The sequence below is a fragment of the Haliaeetus albicilla genome, chromosome 2, assembly GCF_947461875.1.
Source record: "Haliaeetus albicilla chromosome 2, bHalAlb1.1, whole genome shotgun sequence".
Classification (NCBI taxonomy): Eukaryota; Metazoa; Chordata; class Aves; order Accipitriformes; family Accipitridae; genus Haliaeetus; species Haliaeetus albicilla.
In genome coordinates, this window is record NC_091484.1 from 41,823,827 (window position 1) to 41,844,844 (window position 21,018).

At 43.5% G+C, this 21,018-nt stretch overlaps 2 protein-coding genes across 2 annotated transcripts in view; both read left to right on the forward strand.

Annotated features, from left to right (window-relative positions):
* Positions 1–113: 113 nt before the first annotated feature.
* FKBP14 (FKBP prolyl isomerase 14) lies at positions 114–14,785 on the forward strand. Its single transcript, XM_069772416.1, has 5 exons — positions 114–535; positions 2,353–2,504; positions 5,266–5,393; positions 7,256–13,181; positions 14,668–14,785. Exons 1-4 carry the CDS (start codon positions 339–341, stop codon positions 7,412–7,414), a joined length of 636 nt encoding a protein of 211 aa, XP_069628517.1. The 5' UTR covers positions 114–338; the 3' UTR covers positions 7,415–13,181; positions 14,668–14,785.
* Positions 14,786–19,398: 4,613 nt separating this feature from the next.
* SCRN1 (secernin 1) overlaps positions 19,399–21,018 on the forward strand; it is a 41,025-nt gene continuing 39,405 nt past the window's right edge. The window contains exon 1 of the mRNA XM_069772492.1: positions 19,399–19,517. The gene's annotated coding sequence lies outside the window, so the exon portion shown is untranslated. The remainder of the gene's footprint in view (positions 19,518–21,018) is intronic.

Sequence of the window (21,018 nt, forward strand, 5' to 3'; positions counted from 1 at the left end):
GGGCATGCTGAAGGACGGACATGGGCGTGCCCCAATGGGCGGCTGCTTCTTCTGGGCTCGCTCTGAGGCGAGCCAATCAGAGGTCGCGCCCCCGGGCCCGGACCGTCGGAATCCGGGGTCTGCCAGCTGTGAGGGCCGTTGCCACGTCTGCTGGGCGGGCGAGCGGGGCCGCGCAGCGGGCTGGGCTCTGCCCTGGCTGCTGCTGCCGCCGCCGCCGCTGCTGCTGCCGCCGCCGCCGCCGCGGGGAGCCGCGCCGCTAGGCTCGTAGGCGAGGGGTGCGGGATGGTGGCCTGGCGGCGGTGAGGTGGGCGCCGCGGGGCCCTGGCTGTGGGGCGGCGATGGCGGCGCTGCTGCGGGCCGCCCTGCTGGGCGCGGCGCTGGGCTGCGCGGCCGCGGCGCTGATCCCCGCGGCTGACGTGAAGGTGGAGGTGCTGCAGAAGCCGTTCCTCTGCCACAGGAGGACTAAGTGGGGGGACATGATGCTGGTTCACTACGAGGGCTACTTGGAGAGGGACGGCTCCATGTTTCACTCCACGTAAGTAGCTCGCCCCGGCCGTCTCGCCTTCGAGGGGAGATCGCTATATCGTTCTATAGGTATCTTTTTAAGTATTTCAGTGTAGGTGATCTCTTCTGGCTGTGCTTTCCTGAATCCGAACCCCTCGCAGTGGCCCGTAATCCAGCTGCGAAATAGCTCTGTGAGGGGTGTTTTGTTGAGGACGGGCGTTTATTTTATTTTTACAATTGTCCCTTCTTCCCAAAACGCCCAGAACTTGCGTTTACCTGTGTGCAAGGAAACAAAAGCAATGCATGCATGGTCATAGCATGCTCTAGATTTTATTTTTTATTGAATTAAAATAACTTAAATAACGCTGCACAAATGTGTCAGTGGGACCCTTTCCACTGCCACCTATTTTCAGAAAGTTTGGTTTGCCTTTATACTTTGACAGTTTAGGGAGCACTGACTCGTAATGCTATTTAAGATGAACGCCAACAGTAAAGCTTGTCTCTTTTCCTTTTGTCAGATCGAGGCTATAAAATAAACCTTATTTAGCTTTTGTTTTCTGGTTAGTCTGTAGAAAGCAGAGCCATGTGGCGTTTGTTAAAAGATGGGGATGTTGCGTATCCTCTTCTCCGGTTTAAACACGGGTATGTGATCTCAGCAGTTTAACAAGTCTTCTGCTGTGCACGAATTTCTGTCTGGTTTCTAGGGGAGAAGCCTGCCTCTAATTAAAAAAAAAAAAAGTTATATATATCCTTCCACTACTGGCAGCACAATGACAGCTTTTCATTACTGAAACAGCATATTCTTCACCTGCCCCCGACCAGACAAATCAACATACCAGAGCCACAGTAATGCAAGTAGGAGGAAGAGCCAGAAATTCGAGGGAGTCCTGCTGAGAGCGTGCAACGACTTACTAATGTTGTCTTTCCTGTAAAACATCAACGAGGTGTTAATAGTGGGAGACAGCAAAATGCTCAAGTATCTGTAGGCTATGTCTGAAGTCTACTTTTGTGGAAGTTTTTTTTTTTTTTAAATACATTGTCTTGCATGTTTGTACTCTTGCAGATGATTTAAACTAAAATCTCGCTAATTTTCTCTTGTAGTTAACCTGCCTCTCTAAAAGGAGTTCTAGTGACACTCTTGAGTTTTTGCTGCTGACTAACTTCTGTAAGTGCTCTGTTTTCTTGTTAAGCACCTTTCCTGCATGACTAGTAAATCGAGCTTGTAAAATTCTATGTCTGTCAGTGGAGTGAAGGTAGTCCTGGTATACCACCTGGTTAAATTGGGAAAGGGGCTTGTCTGCCTATTTTAAACTTGAATGTTTTGCATGCGTTTGTTTCTGTTTTTCCAGACTATCTGTTGTGTAGTGGTTTGGGGTTTTTCCCAATGGCTTTTTTGGAAGAGATGTGGCTGATTCTTCTAAGCATGTTATAAGGTATATTGTAATCATGACCAACCTGGTTTTTGATTTGCAATTTACCAAAAAATATGCATGGCCTTGATCGTAGATTTTTAAGTAGAAATGCCTTTCTAGTCTGTTCAGTTTCAAGGTGGAAATAGATGATCAGGGAAGTGAAGGTGGAGATACAGGTTGCTCAGTGTTGTCATAAACACACCATGTAGCTGTTCTATTTCTTTCTGCTTCTTACTTCTTAAGGAACCTTGTCATGCAAGACGTAAGTTTTAAAGATTTCCAAAGTCTAGGCCTTGCATTTAAGAAATGCCAAGGTGCCAAATAGTGGTGTGTTTTTAATTATATATCTATGCTGTGAGCATATTCCATCTGTTCCACGTGCCTTGTACGGAACTTGCTGTCTAAAGACTAAGTGTTTTATTCCGTTCTTTTCCAGTCACAAGCATAACAATGGTCAACCTATGTGGTTTACACTTGGCATAAGGGAAGCTATCAAAGGCTGGGACAAAGGTTTGAAGGACATGTGTGTGGGAGAGAAGCGGAAGCTAACTATTCCACCAGCCCTTGCTTATGGAAAAGAAGGGAAAGGTAAAACACCTGAAGTCCTTCCCTTACTTTAATTGTTTTTAATCTCTGTATTTTACTGTTATTCTTGGCCTAAGAGTTTAGCAAGCTTTCCAGGCTGATTCCATTAAATAAGAAAAATTTATGGAGCCAGGTGCTCTTTTCTCACAAATTTGTTTTCTGCACAAATAACCATTAAGTGGTTGTGTGGTGAATGCAGGAAAAAAACAGGAATTGATGGTAGCTGCTGTGCTGTATGTTCCGAGTGTCTTGTCTTTTCTGTTAGCGCTGTGCTCAACAGTGCCCTGCTTTTTTTTTTTTTTTTTCTTTCTTCCCCCTCCTTTATACAGTCAAGCTGGAAGTGGTTGCTTAGGTAACAGTTGGCTTTTTGGCTGTCGCATCTGTGTTTGTGGCAATACTTCATGAATGTGCATGTGCAAGCCTCATTCTTGCTTGCAGGTTTCTTTTAGAACCCTAAGAAACTCCCTGTACTGCTGCCCAACCAGTTTGAAGCTGATAGAGTGAAAAGTCACTGTTTATTTCTCCATACAGGGACACTTAATTGTTTCTCTCTTTTGGTTATGTTTGATTTGGGACATGGTCCCTGTTATCCACAGTAAGATATGCAGGTACATGGGCAGTCATGTTGGCACCTAATGCAAATGTGTTGAATGGTGTACAGACAGATAAAAGCATTTTTTGTAGTGTTTTGTCAACCTGACTACTACTGATGGTGTTTGGGGGTTTTCCTTTCAACCATTCCAGATTTCTATTTTAATGGGAGGGCCAGATCTGGAATTTGAAGTTAACTGAGTGACAGCTTGAATGATGCATGAAGGTTACTCTTCTGCTTTATGGGGTTTGTTTTAGTTAACTTTTTTGGAGCAATTATTATGAATATTTTTGTCATAACAACAGTTATCACAAATGACCTAAAGTAATGCAGCATTTCAAAGCAGAAAGGATAAATGTCTTGGAACATATAGTCCTTTCTGCTACTGTCCTCTCCCATTAATCTGAGACTGTTTTGGGAATTATGAGTGTTTGCATGTCTGTATCTTCTGGCAAGTAGGGCTGAACGTAGGCTAAATAGTACTCCATATTACTCCATGCTAAGTAGTACTCTACACATACAGCATACTCCATACCCTCTTTTCTTGAAAGTATCCTTTTAAAATGTATTTTTCTAGAAGCCTTAGTTTGGGCTTCAAGAGATAGTTTTAGAAGAAATCACATTTCTAGTAGAGAACAGGAAACTTGTGGTGGTCAGTTAATTGACTGCATACAGTCACAACTGTAAATTTTTCCACAAAAAGATAATTAAATGCTGCAGTGCTCACATAGTCGTCACAGGCCTAATTGCCTTGATTAATATGTGAAGCACTACAGTTGTTCTTCAAAGATTTGCAAGCCTCACCTCTGTGTTTAGTGCAAGAAGGTTGAACAAGTAAACACTAACTGCTGTAAGAAGTGACTTGCTTTAGGGAAACTTTGAAGTGTTTGAACATAATTATTTTGCTATTTTCAAATTATGCCCTTGAAGACAGAATTATTCAATTTTCTTCATGCTTTCCTCTGAATGCACATAATTTCACTATGTGAAATTGCCTCCCACCTTGCTTGCTGTCTGACTTGAATGATGAGTCAGAAGCCTTTTTCTGTAACACTCAGAAAAATTACCTGTGTTCCAAACTCTAAGCAGGTCACCATGCCCTGTATTTCTAGAAGTTTCTGCACATTCATTTATCCCAGAAATCTACAAGCCTGTTTGTTGCTGCAGCTCAGGGTGTATTTAACACCATAGCTCCAAAATAGTAGATGTGGATTAGTTTTTTTCCCCCTATCTTCTCAAGGCAGAGGAGTATTTTTCTGGGGTGCTGTCATCCAATATAGAAATATATTTGGTCCTGTTCAACCTCTGTCTATATAAAGGACCAAAGTGATGTGCTAAAATGTCTTTGACAGTAGCTTCAGCCATCAGCATGAAGTCATATCGCATCACTGTAAAAGCCAATGCCTGATAAACTGAAATCCTTGAGGCATGGTGGCATGGGGGTGGTGGTCTCTGGCACTATTAGGGAATTATCAGTCTGTTCACGTGCATCAAAAATGGCATGATGTCAACACGTGTCTTTTGAGCAGGTTTATATAGTTTCTGCTGTGTGTTTGGAAATAGCCCAGTGCCTTGTGCAGCAGTCCAGAGGCAGCTATGGGATACTGACAGTATTGCTTCACTTCATTCGTTCTCTGCAAGAAGAGTTTTTCCAGTGGCAGAATAGCAGGTACAAGGTGTCAGTTGACAGCGGAGAGGAATCTGGAGACTGGTGTGGTTATGGTGTATCAGAAGGACTGAACTCTCCCTTCTTGCTACCCTGTCCATCAGTCTTGGCTGTATGTTATGGTAGCTGCCACCTGGCTAGCTGTACAGTCTCCTTCACCATTTTCCACTTTTATCTGGCTCTGGCCATGAAAAAAGATTCAAGAATGTTGTCTGGTAAACCTTTGATGAGGATGGCTGAATGTGAGCTCATACCAACATGTACTAGTCTCCAACAAAACTAGTTGCATCTAAAATTGCATATGTGCTGTAAGGGGTGCTCAGGGTCCAGGCTACCATCTGAAATAGTTGGTTATCACTGTTACAGATACTTATCCTTGTTAGTTCAAATTGCAGAATGCTTTGAAAGTAGTAGGATTACTGGAACATTGCTCTGATGCATACAGCTTTTGTATGGCACGAAATATGTAGTTTTTAACTTTTCTCCATGTTTACTGTTTTGGGCAGGAAAAATTCCACCTGAGAGCACACTGATTTTCAACATTGACCTTCTAGAAATTAGGAATGGACCAAGGTCTCATGAGTCATTCCAAGAGATGGATCTTAATGATGACTGGAAACTGTCCAAGCAAGAGGTGAGTGAGTTACCCTTCTTGTGAACAAACCTAACAAGGTGGGATAGTGGAAAGGGAAAGATAAGCTTAACTTGATCGTGTTAGGGAAGTATCTAAACACAAGTTAGATTTTAGCTACTACTGTGCACAAAGCAATTCTGCAAGCAGAATACACACTATTTAAGAGTGCTTAAGGCAATTATTTATTGGGCAATGTGCAGTATGGGTAACTAGGTCTAATGAGTTGTTAGCACAACTACTGAACTGATACGCTCATCACTCATGGTAAGACACCCAAGAAGCCATTGCTGGCCAGGTGGCTGTTAGTCATGTGGGACGGGTGAGTCTCTGTTCTTCGCTGGAGATGACTTTCAATGTTGCTGCCTTTGATTCTCTGCTTTTTTTGCCTGTGGTGTTTTATGCCTTTTTGTGTTGGTATCTTTCCTGCTGAATGCTCTTGAACTACTATTCCTGGCTCAACAATTAAGCTCCTGTCTGTGTTTTGCCTTTCTTGTGTGGCTTCAGCTGTCATACTTTCTTACACCTTAACAATAGATTTTTTTTTTTTTTCCCTTGGTAATACTAAGCCAAGGATGCACATCTATGCTGCATCATGTTGAGCCTTTGATCCCAGTGGAATTGCTGGACTGGGGGTGCCAAAGCGGCCTCAGTAAGCTGAGGCGTAGGCATGAGACCCATTGTGCGCCATGCTTATGGGAGACTTGGATGAAGTAAAACAACTTAGAAGTAAAATCAGACTTCAGGGCTTTTCAGTCAGTTACGGTTTTACTAATAAACTGGATTTAGAAATTATTCTGCTGTAGGGCAGTCCTGTTTCATAGCATTCACTGTCTGAAGATCATGTATTCAGCATTATTCACCTTCTGTTTGTCTCTTATTTTCAGTATTCTGCTTTTCCAGTGTGCAAAAGTTATCCATGAGAAGTTAGGATAAACCACTTAGTTCTTTTTGATTTGGGGCTGGTACAGTTTGCTAGACCCAAAAGACTAATCTTTTGTACTGTGCATCAGGCAGACTGTCAGTGTGTCCAATGTCTGTGTATTAGAAATGTAAGCAATGACCCTAACAAATACCACAATGTGGAATGAATAAAACAGACCTGAAACATGGCCCATTTATCTTGCTGTTAACAGTCTGCTGTTACGGTTCTTGTTATACAAGTGGTATCTGTTCACCAGGTGGGTATGTTGGTATTGATATTCTTGTAGAAGGCTCTGCAGTTTAGAACACTTGGGATCTTAATAGTTAAACCTTAAACTCAGTAAAAATAATCTGATGTTCAAACCACTGCTCACCATTAGTAACTAGTTTAGTGTAAATAACTGTTCCAGTAGTCTGTTTAAAAACCACGTTGAGTCTTTGTCCTTCAAAATTTTGAGATGTCTAGAAATAAATCTTTATTAATGTAGTTCCCATTAGAGCAGCAAACGCTGAGATTGTGGACAGATTTCTGTGTATATCTGGGGTGGCTGGTTACATCTACTGGTTTGTCAAAGTGCTAGGATGTGAAGAAGCTGTTTGGGTCTCTGACCAGTTGGTAGCTAGTAACTTCTGCCTGGCTATTTGTACTTTACTGTATAGACATCAGATGACAGGTTTTCCTGGCTCATTTTTCAGTCAGATACCATAAAGGTATGGCAACTGATTTGCTAGTTTTACTGTCTCTTATATGACTCAAGAGTCTTTCATCACTGAACAGGGCTACAGAATCAGTCAGACAAGTATTATTCTGGCAGTGGCATAGGGAGGAAGGTATCTATTGTCTAATTCTACCATCCTGGACGGAGTGGCCCTCTCTTAGGCTACAGTAATCAATTCTTTCATAAACCTAAAAACATTAACTCTCACCTTTTGTCTAACAGGTGAAAATTTACTTGAAGAAAGAATTTGAAAAGCATGGAGCAGTGGTAAATGACACCCAGCATGATGCTTTGGTTGAAGATATATTTGATAAAGAGGATGAAGACAATGATGGGTTTATATCTGCAAGGGAATTTACATACAAGCATGATGAGCTGTAGAAAAGGGTGGCGTAATTTTTTTTTGACACAAATGGCAGTGAGTTAGACTGTCTGGTTCTCTTGTTCTCTTAATTCTGTGTTTTGGAGTTGACACCTGGTGTTGGCAATGAAATGCTCTTTGTTTATATAAAAGATAATTTCTGTTCATTATGTAAAAAATGTTTTAAACAATTTTGAAGTATGAAAATGTACCTCCTTTTATGCAGCGAAGACTTGCACATGAGTGTTTTTTAAATTTTGTATTAACTTATTTTTCCAGAAGTGAAGCAAACTTTCTAGTTATCAAACATTGTGAAAATCATAATCCAGTTCAGTGCCATTCTGTGATTTGTTTGTGTTAAGATCCCTTTCAGTGACTCCTTTGTGTATAACTTCTAGTCTGTGTTTTAATTACTTGACCTTCCTTCTTGTGTGTCACTGCATAAAAAGCAGTGTGCTGACCTTGCTTTTTTTCCCACAGATTTTTAAAAGATGTACTAGAAGGCATCAGCATCTCTTTATACAGCTGAGAAACTGATACAGAGCTGAATGAGAATAATGACTATCCTGTGCTGATTTTGCTCTTTTAAAGGGAGAGTATTACCAACCATGCCAATAACTGTCTGCATTTTTCTTTAAATTATGTCAACAAAGGAGGAGTTAAATGTCAGACTTTCACTTTTAATGTCAGCAGCATTCTAGGCAATGTCTGTAATGTGGAAAACAGCAACTTATGCTGCAGTGCAGAGGTGGTGTCCTTTACATATACTTAATTTGTTTTGAAACTTGGAGTTTGCATTTATGAAGAAAAATCATACCTTTCTCCTCTCAAGTTTTGAGGGACATCTTGAGCAAAATGTTACAAGTCTGAAGTTTTTCCCATTTGCAGAAGGGGAAGAGCATTCTGACAGGAGGATCAGTATGGCCTGAACAACAATATGCATTGGCTTGCCTGCTTTGCAACTGCCTCAGTTGCAGAACTTGTTTTGTCATTGCCCCTTTAGAGTATTTTCACAAGTAGCACACAAGTGATGTAAATTTTAAATAATAAAGTGACTTTTTAGAAAAATAGAGGCATAAGGTAAGTGTTATGGTGCTGTGTCTTTACAGAGGTGGAGACCATGAGGATTTCAACTCCTTTTTGTGTTTGTTTGAACAGTTTCTGGAGTGGAAGAAACATTTTGCAGTTGTCCATGGTTTCTTAATTGAGAGGGCAAGGTATCTCAGGGAAGGAATTAGCCTGTGTTCTGGCACCACTAGCATATGGGTCTCTGAACACAGTATTTTACTTGAAAAATGTTGCTCAAGGCTATGTAGGGATGCAAAGGAAATCCAGTTGTGTGAAATCAAAATTGCTGCATTGCACAAATCTTAACTATTGCCAAGTGAGACTACATTCAAGGTTCTCGATGCCATAGACGAGCTAGCTGTTTTCCCTGCCACCTAGTGTTGCAAGTAAGTATTAGAAGACTATTAAACAGAGTTCAGCTGCATATGGACATTACAGATTGCTGTCAATAGTGACTGTTTCGGGGAGAAAAAGTATAGGTGAAGGTATGCAGTGGTGGGGTTTTTGTTTTGTTTTTTTTTTCTTCCAGCATCTGGCATTTTGTGGGTGATAGCCTATGTGATACAGACTTGTGGCCACATATTTTGTTTTCAGTAACCTTTAGGTCTTTTTCCTCAGCGATGCCATCTAGTTCTCTTGAACCCATTTAGACTTTTGCTTCCATAATGTTCTATGGCAGTGAGTTTCACAGTAGAACAGTGTAGGAAAATATTTCCCTTTTTGTTTTTAGGTTTCTTGCCTGTCCCAGTTCTTGTATGGTGAGGAAATAATGAATAATCATTACCTATTTAGCTCCTCTTACCAGTCATGATTTTGCATATTGGTATTTTTTTCTCATCGCTTATGAAAATTAAGCTTGCCCAACTTCAGCTCTCCCAAGCTTACTTGCATGTCTGTGCTGGGTGTCTTGATTTCCCCTGCAGTCACCAGAGCACTAGGCACCTGGGGGCAACTCATCACACGTATATTGTTCATGTTGTATTGGGATAGATGCCTTATCGAATAGAGTTTCCTGTCTTTCTCCACTGAGTACATGGGGAGCCTAGGCTGTTAGCATAGCTGAGGACAGCTAATGGGATATGAAGTTGACCCTTAAGGCAGTCTTGCCTAGGATGTGGAAACTGACAGGTACCCAATCAACCAAAGGGAAAATACTGCATGTGCACTGCTGGCAAGAGCAGAACTGAGACTTGCATTGGGTCTGTCAGGGTTTTAGATGATTGTTTGCAGTGTTTAACATGTTCTCTCCAAACATCTGGCTGGGGAATGAAAGCATGCAATAAAACTTTGCCCGTATTACTGACCAAATATATAAAAAGTTAAGCTTAAATAATGGGGTGCCAATATGTGCCTTCAGTAATGGCCAAATGTTGTTTCCTTTGTATTAAAGAGGAGGTTGGAGTTAGCGAATGCTGTGAAATGTACATATGCGTTATCTTCTGCTGGGATTTTTAAAGCATTTCATAAAAATAACTTCCAGTGAACATGTAGTTAATTTGTTAATGCCAGCAGAGTATTAAAGCTGCAGGACCAAGATGCTTTATTTGGTTCTATGTGTAGGTTTATGCCAGCTGAGTGGATGGTTTTTGTTCTTAGTGCTTTTCTTGGTAGCTCTGTTAAATTTCTGAAATTAAACTGAAAAAAAATTTTCAAAAGTGCAGAATCAGCAGCAGATTTGAGAAGCCATTTCAACCTTATTACCATTTGCTATTGTTAAAGACCTTCTGTGAAGATGAAGGGATTTCTTAGGTAGAAATAGCACTGCCTGTCTTAACCTCAGTTGTATCTGCTTGTTAATCCACAGGGCATACTGCTGCAGTGCCAGCAGGAGCCAGCTAGCTACCTGCAGGAGAGCAGAGGCAGGCAGCTGCCTGTCCCCCGAGGGGAGGAGGAATATTGGAACTTGAGTGGCTCTCGGCAACGTTTTGGCAGGCTTGCATGTGAAGTGCAAGGTGTATTTCCCCTGAAGAAGCAAGCCCTCGCTGCGTGTCTGTAAAACACAGCACTTCTTCAAGTGGAGAGGGCTCAAAACAGACCACTTGCCTCCTGCAGGTTATAGCCTTCACACATTTCTTGTTGTTTTGTGGTTATATAGGAAAATATGTACTGATGGTTTTTAGAACTGCAGCCTGTCATTCACAGCCACTACCTAGCAATTACAGTGGGGGTTGCTGCCTTCTGTAGGTACAGAAGCAGCCTTCAGAGCTCATTTTAATTGAAAATTCTCGATATGCAATGCAATGACACAAGAAGGCTTCTGGCAAAGCTTCAGGAATGGTGCTTATAGTCTGAAATGGTTTTTAAAGGTTTCTTCTTTGAGATCAACTGACAAGGCAAACAGTGTTGAAAATGAAGGAATCACTTTATCAGGTCTTAAGTCTTTGCTTTTCAGTACCGTATGTCTCTGCTGCCAGCAACATCCCTGATATAGAGGTGTTTTGTGAGTGCTATATGTGACAGAGACATAAAATTGCAGTGTTAAGTACATATTGAAGAAACTGCTACCATAATTTCTTCTTCATGACACTTAGAATGAAAATGATCCATAGCATGTTTCCCAAGTACTTCAGTGTAATAATAGGTGGTAGAGGTCAGCCTTTAAATTACAATTGTCTTTGTCGTATGTGCTCCCCACACCCCGTCACTTCTGCTTTTAGATACAAGGTGGTCTATCCCTTGATCCAGAAATCCCAGATTCGGATGGCAGGATGGGGAGAGCTCATTGCTTTGGGACATTACGGGAAAAGGAGCAAAGTGAGGGGAAATGTGGTAAGAGGGAGTGGAAGTACGCAGGGTGATGCAAGAAATGCAAAAAAATGTGTTTCCTAGATCCTTTGGCATCTGCTAACTTGGAAGAAAGAACACTGGCCGACACTGATGTAGGTACTGCAAATAATAAGGCTGGCTCCTGAGCTGACTTTAATTAGGAATCACTGCTTCGGCCAGTTTCTATATGGATTTTTACTCTTATGACAAAGTTTAAATTTACACTTCCAAGGTCCATTAAAGAACATTCAGAATAGGTATGTTGAGTTTGCTTCTGAAAAATACATCAGCCTCATCATAGAGCTTTTGCAAAAAGACCCACAAAACCCCCAAACCCCACCACCCCAAAACCCTTCATTTGTCTTCAACACTGAATTGTTTTTGGTAACAGGAAATAAGCCAAACAAAAACTGCTTATATTTGTATAATCCTGGATAATTTTAGCCTCTCTTGAAAGTTAATCGTAATGCTTACATTCTGTGCCCTAGTTTTCTCCTGGTACGTAGGAAAAACAACTCTCTGACAAAATAAGGATCTTTCTTTAGCTATCCTGCTTCTGTTTTCATGCTTGTGCTTGATTATGTTGATAGTTTCTCACAAGAAATTTAATTGAAAAGCTCAGTAGGAAGCTATATATCTGTATATACAGGGACAAGGACCTTCACTATGAGCTCTCCCAGCCTGGAGGGGATTTAGATGAAGCCTCCTCCTGCATCACATTTCTTCCTTCTAGGAGGTTCTGTTCCAAAACCAGGCTGGTTTAGCTAGGGGTTGCATCGGTTAGGAGTTGTGTGGTATTTCTGTTCTCTTGGATGATGTAAAAAAAGTAGGAGCTTGGTTTAGCTGAGAAATTTACCATGAAGATAGAGGATAGTTTGAAACATGTCAGGTAAGGAATTTTGTGCAAGGTTTCTGAAGGTCATGTTCCTAATGGAGGGCTGGAGTTTGTCCACAGGGATTGGGTTTTTTGGTTTGGGTTTGGGTTTTGGTTTTGGTTTGGTTTTTTGGGGGTTTTTTTTTTTTTTTTTTGCTTGTAACCGCTCTGCATCTCCATTAGGTAAACAATGAACAAACCTACTTTTAAAATACTAGGATCTGACTGCAGAAATCTAGTGGAGCCAACTCTTCAGAGCTCCCCAAATCCCAGTTATGTTTTCCTCTAAAAAATCTGAGGCTGATGCTAACTGCCATTAAGAGCTGCTCTTCATATTAGATACAATGCTTCTGATTTCTAGTTTGTGTCATGACCTGCTTAAGGAGATTAAATGACAGGATAATTGATTCCTCATCTGGGAGTCAAGACTGAAAGCATTAAATCAATCCTGTCCTCTTACATTTATTGCCATTGAAATTTCTTTAAAGCTGTTGCCTCTTCTGTCTCTTTCCCTGAATAGTGAACTAGGTAATACCTATTTCTTTTGCGTGTTTGGTCTGCTGTCTCTCTGGGAGTAAACAGCACAGCGTAGCTCTGGTCTCTCTAATCCACTGGGATATGCCTTTAGAGAATGGGGTTTCATTCCATAAATACAATGCAAAATGTTTTTTGTGACCTTGTGTCCATGTCTGGGTACGGAATCTACAGGGCTACAGCTAATGGACTAACTGCTGCTTCAAGAAAAGTGTGACCTGTTGGATATGACTCTTAGTAACACTGACCACAATACTAAGAGAGGTAAGACTGGCAATGTTCCTTCCTTTTAACAGAAGGTAAGAATTTAATTTGCATCCAGTATTTCAGCCCTTACGTGCCGTCATGTCCTCGCTGCTATTGTCACTGTTATTAGTTGGATGAAAACCTGGGCTTAACGTGGTCACACGGACATCGCGATGTAGACTTGCACTCTGAAATAATTCAGTGCTCTGCCTTTGCAAAACTGAGTCTGAAGCAAAGCTCCCAGACACATGGCACTCATCTTGCAGCTGACAAATGAGCACAAACTGCAACGGGAGCAGGTATGGAGCAGAAGTGGCCAATGCTGCTGTTCATTTGGTACCAGATCCTGATGTTGCTAACCTGAGCCAAGTCCAGCTCGCCATGGCACCCTTTCGCAACAGCCAGAACCAGCCATTCACGCAGTGGTGGGGCTGTGTGAAGGCAGGCTGGTGAGGTGGGCTCTAGGACACCAATTAATACGGTCTGTCAGACCTCCGCTGGCTCTGAACCTTCACACCTTGTTTCTGGAGCAGGAAACTGCCCGAGGGCAGCACCGGCCTGTGTCCGTGCCTCCGGACAGAGGAGAGCAGCACTAGCCAGGCTCCCGCTGTCACACCACTGCCTGGGGGTAAAGCAGGCTTGGAGAAAACACCAGGGGCCCTTGCACGGGGGAAATAGCAGAGAAAATAGGCAGGGGGATAGCTCTCCAAACCATCCCATTTTTCTTGGCTGATATCCACAACAAATATAAGGAAGTTTAAAAACTCCTGGGTAATTTATTGTTGAGATTTCTTTATTCAGATATGTACATAAGGAATAACATGCAACCAGCATGAAACATACAATACAGTTTGAGGTTTGTTGTTTTTCCCATCTCCTGTTAACTACTATTTTCTATTTGTACATGGTGGACAAGGCCATTTATGTAAATGAGGGCTCTATGACAGAGATACTCAGTTGTGGACATTTTTTTAAAATGCATTTTTCCTGTCCTTTTGGAAGTACAGGAGCCAAAAGGACTTCTCTATTTTATTTTAGTTTGGAGTGTTTCTGTCATCAGAGGTCACTGCAGCTACCTACCACTTCCATGAATAAGGAAAATGACTTAATCATTGAAGGGGTTTTTTGGAGTCAGGACTCAAAGTTATATTTAAAAAAAACCAAAACACCCCCCCCCCCCCCCCCCCAAAAAACCAAACCCCCCCACAAATAGCTGGCCAAGTTTTAAGTCTCCTGAAAAGCAGAATAATGGAAAATGCTGCAGCAAAAACATCTGTAGCCTAGGAAGGACATGCCATTGCTCACAGCCCCCAGTGTATGATGTGTATGGGAGGAGAAAAAAGGTTGCTGACACATGCATAACTTTTTAAGCATACTCAGCAGACCTGTTGCTGTGGTAACTAATCAGAAGACTGTAACCTCCCCTGTATGAGTACTATTTGCACTGCACCAGATGGCTGATAAATCACGTAGTGGCATTTTCTGTCCCTTGTGTTACTGTCCAATCTTTTGTCTAAGTGCCGGGATTTAATTTGCAGCAATTTACACGTAGATTATTCAGACATGACACACTAATATAAAATACAAAGCTGCTTCAGATATGCAGTCACTTTAATGAACTCCTGTATCACCTATATAACACCAGAACTGGTTTTTGTCTTACATATTGATGTTCAAGCTGTTGCAATTTTATGAATAATGCTAAGCTGAGAAAAACTACGCTTGAATTTTAATATAATAAGGGTAACAATATAGCACATAGTTACTATAGCACATTTCTTGCAGAGGGAAGTGACATGCCTTTTCTAGTTCATCGGTCTGCTACAAGCATTTCTGTACAGGCAGCATCACAGCAATGGAAGCATACATGAAGATTAAAAAGGATCATTGCATAAGAAAGTAATGCTGTTGTCTCTGTATTTTCTGCTTCTTTGTTGTCATTACTGGCTTATCTTCTCAGGATGATGGAGTTCCTTCTTCCACCCGCCTTGACTGTTAATGATTATGAGTCTTAAGCTATTGTCAAGTGTTTTAGCCTCATTGTTACAGGTGCTGTTCTAACACACTAAAAAAGCTCCAGGCTCACAGAATTTATAAGCAGATGATAATAAACATGTCTTGTGATACCTTTTAGAGTTATGAAAATAAGTATGCTGTCACAGGTTACTGTAAAGTAAAACAAGGAAAACTACAAAATTTATGAAAACAAAGCAAGAGACTGATGCTTTTTTGACAAATCATTACTCCAGAAGAAGACAGCCTTTCTAAATGGGCAATGGAGCAGCTTGTTTGTGTGGTTCAGCGCTATTGGTGCCTGATAGGCTTCTAGGCACCGAGGGTAACTGCAGCATGCCCAGAGTCCTTGCAGCACAGTCTTCTGTCCCTGTGACACAGGCTAAGCAGTTGTGTTCTGTCACTTGTGCAGTGGAGAAATTAGTCACCTTCTGTGGCACATGAGTAAGAGCTCGGCATCTGAGCTGCCATTGTGCCTACAGTGACATCTTACGTACAGCTGCAACCATTTCCATAGATTAATCTTCAATGGTATAATTGGACAAAGGGGCTGCAGCCAGGATTTCTCCTAACTTTTTCATTTTGAACATTCACTGAGTCCAGCAGGTAACACCTTTACTTCACCTCAAAATATTGTACCTGCCACCCTCGTTCTTTGTTATGGGCAGAGCCACCTTTAGTGTGGGAGAAGTACTCCCAACTCTGCTCCAGTCTCCTGACTATAGAAAAAACCCAAAACACCCAAGTATCATTGATACTTTTTGCTCTTTAGATTTGTTCCATGACATCAGTTGAATTTACTGGCCTATGGTGTAACTATTATCTTAGGGTCTCGCAGGGTTTTTCAATGTTACTAACTCTTCTGTAAGAAGTTTTTTTGTTCCTATAACTCAAGAGGAATCACCTATGTTTAGTGGGATGCCTTTATGGGTACAGGCTTAGAATTCCGACTTAGCAGTGACCAGGTACATTTGTTCCGTACAACCCGCGTTCATCTGATTTTTAGGTACTCCAAATCAGTGCTCCACCAGAGAGAACAAGAATAAGATGGTGGCTTGAAATAACAAAAATGAATACTAACAAAAGGGTTTCTTGGCTGCACTACCCTTTCACCAAATCTATCACAGTAGATTTTTTTTTAATATAATTTCAACACTTAGATGGACTTTTTTACTGTCTGCATTAAGCCAACTTCTCTCCTTCTAAACACTGTTTGCTGAGAAAACTAGTTCCATCGGTTGTATGCCTGCATGGCTGCTGTCTTGAACTTGCAGAGGAAAGTATTTTGGAAATGATGAATCAAAGATTAGTGCTGCAGTGTCCTGAGGATTTTTGGGTACTAGTTCTGCTGAATAGGCTTTGATCTCCAACTAAGGAGGTGTTTAAAGAAGAACAAAAATAAACTGTAACTTAAGCTCTATGTTGCTGTGTTTGCCTTTTGGTCTCTTTCACAGATAAAACAAGGAACAAAGGTTCTTTGAAATTCTCTTTTCTAAACAATGTGTCCTTCCCGCTCTCCTTCTTTGATGTTTCATCCTGTTGGAAACTCATCTTTTCCAGGAGAAAAAAACATTTTTAAAATATCCATAAATTCTGTTGTTATGTTATTAAAGACAAACAGCAAATAATCAATAGATAAGCATTGTGACTTTGTCCTAATTACTATAATTTTGTATTTGCTGTTTATGCAGCAGTCTCCATGCAAAGATTTCAAAGATGCAGCTGTGAGTAAATGCACTCCCCATTTCATGTATGAGGTAACTTAATTGCCACGAGGTTACAAGAATTATCCAAAGCCGAGCAGCAAGCTTATGGCAGAACAACATATACCCCAGGATCTCTTGATTCCCAGGACCATGCTCTAACCACTCATCCTTGCTGGTTTATGCAGTTCATGACAGCTTACACAGAAGGGAAGCATCAAAGATTTCTGTGTCGCTGGTATGTAATCATTCTGTAGACAGTCTAATAATTCTTAGGTAGATTATACTCAGCCATAATCATCTCCAGTGTAATTAGAGAATAGACTTAGTCATCTAAGTGAGCACAATATGGGTAATGTAAGTAGTGTGTTATAGGATATAATTTAAAACCCCTTTTAAATTGCACCTGCTCTTTTCATCGGCTATCTTTCTGATTCTAAGAAGCAAGCTGCCTGTGACGCAGTTCATCCTTGATGTAACTCCAGAGCAAGGAATTTGGGTTGTTATGTTCAACTGAAGTTGTTAGAATTAAATTGGTATAAACTCCTCAGCTTTTCAGTGATTCAAATCACCTTTCAGTTAGATATTTTAAGCAAGAGATATCCAGCCTTTTTTCTATTGCAAAACATATTGAATTGTAATTCTGATGACAGAAAACTGATAGCAGAAGAAAACAAAGGTCTGGCTTAAAATAAATAATGGAAGATCTTAGAGTATGAAGGGCTCCGTGTTGCTAATGATCAGCCCTGCTTTTTAATCAAAAGCATTGAGCCTAAGTAATGACTTCTGAATTAGTTCCTATTCAGGTTACTGATATACCCCGAAAAGGTGCAGATGCCACAATATTTCACATTCACTGAGATTTAGACTGGGAACAGCAAATTACTTTCTCTTTTGGTTATATAATGAAGTTGCAACTTCTGGTCTGCAATTAAGTTTGACAGCAACAGTGTCCAAAGCTTATCCATAATTTCTGAACAAATGCAGACCCGTGGATCCTTCTGCTGCTTGTGCTGATGAGAGGAAATTCCTTTTGTCACATATGGTTCCAGGATTTTTCCTTCTAAATTTTCTTTTCATGTAGGGACCCATATGTAGATTCTGCCTGGCACTTTGTTTTTCTTTTGCTAGATTACTAAACTAGATCTACTGACCTAATAAGCAGTGTGATATTTAAGTGTCTTGATTCCTACATTGTAGGAGTGGATGACGTGTAGTACTAACTGAAATTCGGACTATCAGTCCTGTGCTTTTTGTGGCAACTGATTCTGCAGACATGTTAGGCTGGCTTGGCCCATGTTAATAAGTTAGGTTCCTGAAAAGAAATAGGAAGAAAAGCAAATATCTGGAGGAACCCAACTCTGACCACCAACTTGTGCAGCACTATGGAGGACATGCAGATGGGGTAGTTTCAGGTAATTAGTTCTGCTGGCAAAAAGCATTAAAACCTGTGAAATAGCAATAGCTGAGAATAAACCTCACGGACTTAGGCACAAAGCTTTTCTATAGATTTCTATATTTTCTGTGCCTTCCCTAGGTTCCACACTGGTGCACCAACCTAATGTAATCGCTTCTTCCTGCTCTTATGCTGAAACACTCCAGCTTTTAATGCTCTTTGTTCTGTCTACCGGCTCATCCTTGCCTTTCTGACCTCCTCCCCAGCTTCATTTCAACCTTCCCGTCTTCCCATCAAACATACTTGGCAGTCTCTGCACGACACTAAGAGTCTGATCTGAGGCAGGTGCTGGTGGAGCGTCCAGCAAGGTTCCTCTCCTTGAAGACAGAGCTAGGAACGTAAAGGTGCTGCCTCACACCAGCAAATCATGTTTGTTTCCCTAAACCAGAGCAGTTTAACTGGGTAGCCAGGGACCTGCATGATTATACCTAGCAGTGAAACTATTTTCACCTCTGTGTGGAGGCACAGGTTGTGTGCTGAGGCTGGAGCACATGGGAAAGCCCCATTTGGGCGGGTTTGGCAAACGGAGCAGGCCACCCGCTCCACGTGCTGCGGACCAGGCATGCTGTGCTCTATACGGGGCCTCAGAGGGACGGTCAGTGCCCTCCTGCTCTGGTGCTGCTGCTGCTGTGCCCGAAGGGCTGAGAGGTCCCCAAGGGTTCAGCCGTTGGAGGGGCAGGACCCGCCGTGACGCCTCACACGCAGCCAGCAGCGAAGTCCCGTCGTGAGGTCATCCCCTCAGCTTTGTGCCGTTTGGCGGACCCCTTATCCGGCGGTTTGACTGGTTAATGAGATAGCAACCACATTTTGGATTACCTGCTTCACTTTCTAGACTCAGCCCGTGCGTGAGACAGAGGAACACAAGTTACCCATCCAATTACATGACTAAAACTGAATAAACGAGCCCCTTCTCTTCCAACCCCTAACGTGAAGGGATGTGGCAGGCGGCTGCCGCCTCCTGGCGCTTTTCACGTCCTCCCGCTTTGGCGGCCCACGCCTCGGCGTGGCGTTTGAGGGTGCCCCCACCCACGCGAGGGACCGGCGGCCACCGCCCCTCGCCCTGAGGGGCCGCCAGGAGCCGGGACCGGCGCTCTCCCTCACGGGGATCCCGGGCGAGGGCAGGAAGCGCTCCGAGGGAAGGCTTGGTGCCAACAGGGCGGCCGGCCAGCTCCGCGGTGAAACGCCCAACGGGCGGTCCCCGAGGCCCGCGGTGGCCGTGGGGCAACCCCCGCCCAGGCGACGCCGGCGGGGGGCGCGGGGGGCCGGCCGAGCGGCGCTGACCCACGCGGGGCCGGGCCGCAGCACCGGCCGGGACTCGCCGCGCGGAGCGGTTCGGCGGCGGCTGCGCGCGCAGGGGGGAGGGGGCCGCGCGCCGCGCCTTCTCCCACCGGCAGGGGCCGCCGCCGCCGCCGCCAGGCTGAGGGGAGCGGAGCGGTGCGGAGCGGAGCGTGAGGCGCGCTGAGGTACGGTAACGGTGCCGGTAGCGCTGTGGGGCAGGGCGGTATCTCCCCGTCCCCCTCCCCTCCCTCCCTCCCTCCTCTGAGCGGCGGGGCCGGGCCGGTGCCTTACTGCTCGGCGAGGAGGGAGGGCGCGGGGTCTGCGGGCAGCGACCTGTCCGGCGGGGCTCGCCCCGTCAGCGCCGGGCGGTGGTGGGGAGGGAGGGGGCCGGCGGGGAAGGATGGCGCAGAGCCGGTGCGGGCGCCGTGCCCCGGCGGCGACGTCCTTCGGGCCTCCGCGCACCTGCTCCCGCGGCGGCGGGAGGCACCGCGCCGCCCTGGGCGGGGGCTGCGGGCACCGCGTAACATGGCTGCCCCGCAGGCCTCTCCCGGCCCGCGGGGGCGGCGGCCCCGGCGGGGGCTGGGCCCCGGTGGTGCGGGTGGTGGGTCCGGGGCTGGGGGAGGACTTGGTGTCTGGGGCTGGCATCGGCAAACGCCGTCCCCGGCTGTCCCTTGCCTTCCAGCTTGAAGCAAGGCTCTCCGGTCTCTGCTAGCTGCTGCTTTCCCTTCTGCTCTTTACGGACCCGGCGTGGGTTGCGTGTCGTCCCCCCCGCCTTTTTTTTTCTTTTTTTTTTTTTTGAAGGTGCCTTTTCGTATAGTCACCTTGAAATCTAGATGCCTTCATGTGCACTTCTAAGCATACTGTTAATGCTCAGGTAGGTATGCAATGGTCTCATTCACTTGAGCAGGCTGATGAGCAGACATACCTTCCTGCAAGAGTCTACAAAACTGAGATGTCTGTTTGTGCTGCTATAATAATACTAGAGGCTATGATTAACCTGCCTTAAAAAGACATTTTCTCCAGTAGTGATAATTGGGGGGGCGGGGGATCATATTAAATCAGCATCTCAAGCAGAAGACAGCTTTGTTAGGGCCCTGATTCCTACCAGTGCACATATGTATAAATCAATCTCTTCGAAAGCGAAAGCCTTCCATACCTGTAAGATATGAAACTTTAATAATCCCAGAGAAGTGGTTGTGCTGCAGTACACTTGGCAAATTCTGTGATGCAAACTGTGTATGCTAAATTTCCTCATTAATTTAGAAGATAATAAAAACATGAACCTGTGGGAAGTGGAGTGACTGACTCATTTGGTTATAGACTATTACCATTTCAACTGTTGGTCTAAAAACTGTTTTAGAATTGGGGAATTAAAGCACCACTAAGCATGCTGGCTTGTTCATAACATGTATCCCAAACCTTCCAGCCAGACAAAAAGAAATCTCAAAACAAATCTTCAATCATATGTATTTAGGAAGTTGATCTCTGTGAACACAGGATTTCCACTGATTTGAGATGAATCCAAGACTGAAGTTAACAAACTATTCGTAGTGCTGTGAACTGTTCTAAGTGGTTTAGATCCCCGAGCTTACACACAGAGTCTAAAAAGACAGGTGTTGTATTGAGGCAAATGTGGTGGATGGAAACCCTTTCTTGATATGAGTAGGTTTTGTCCTCACCAGAAAA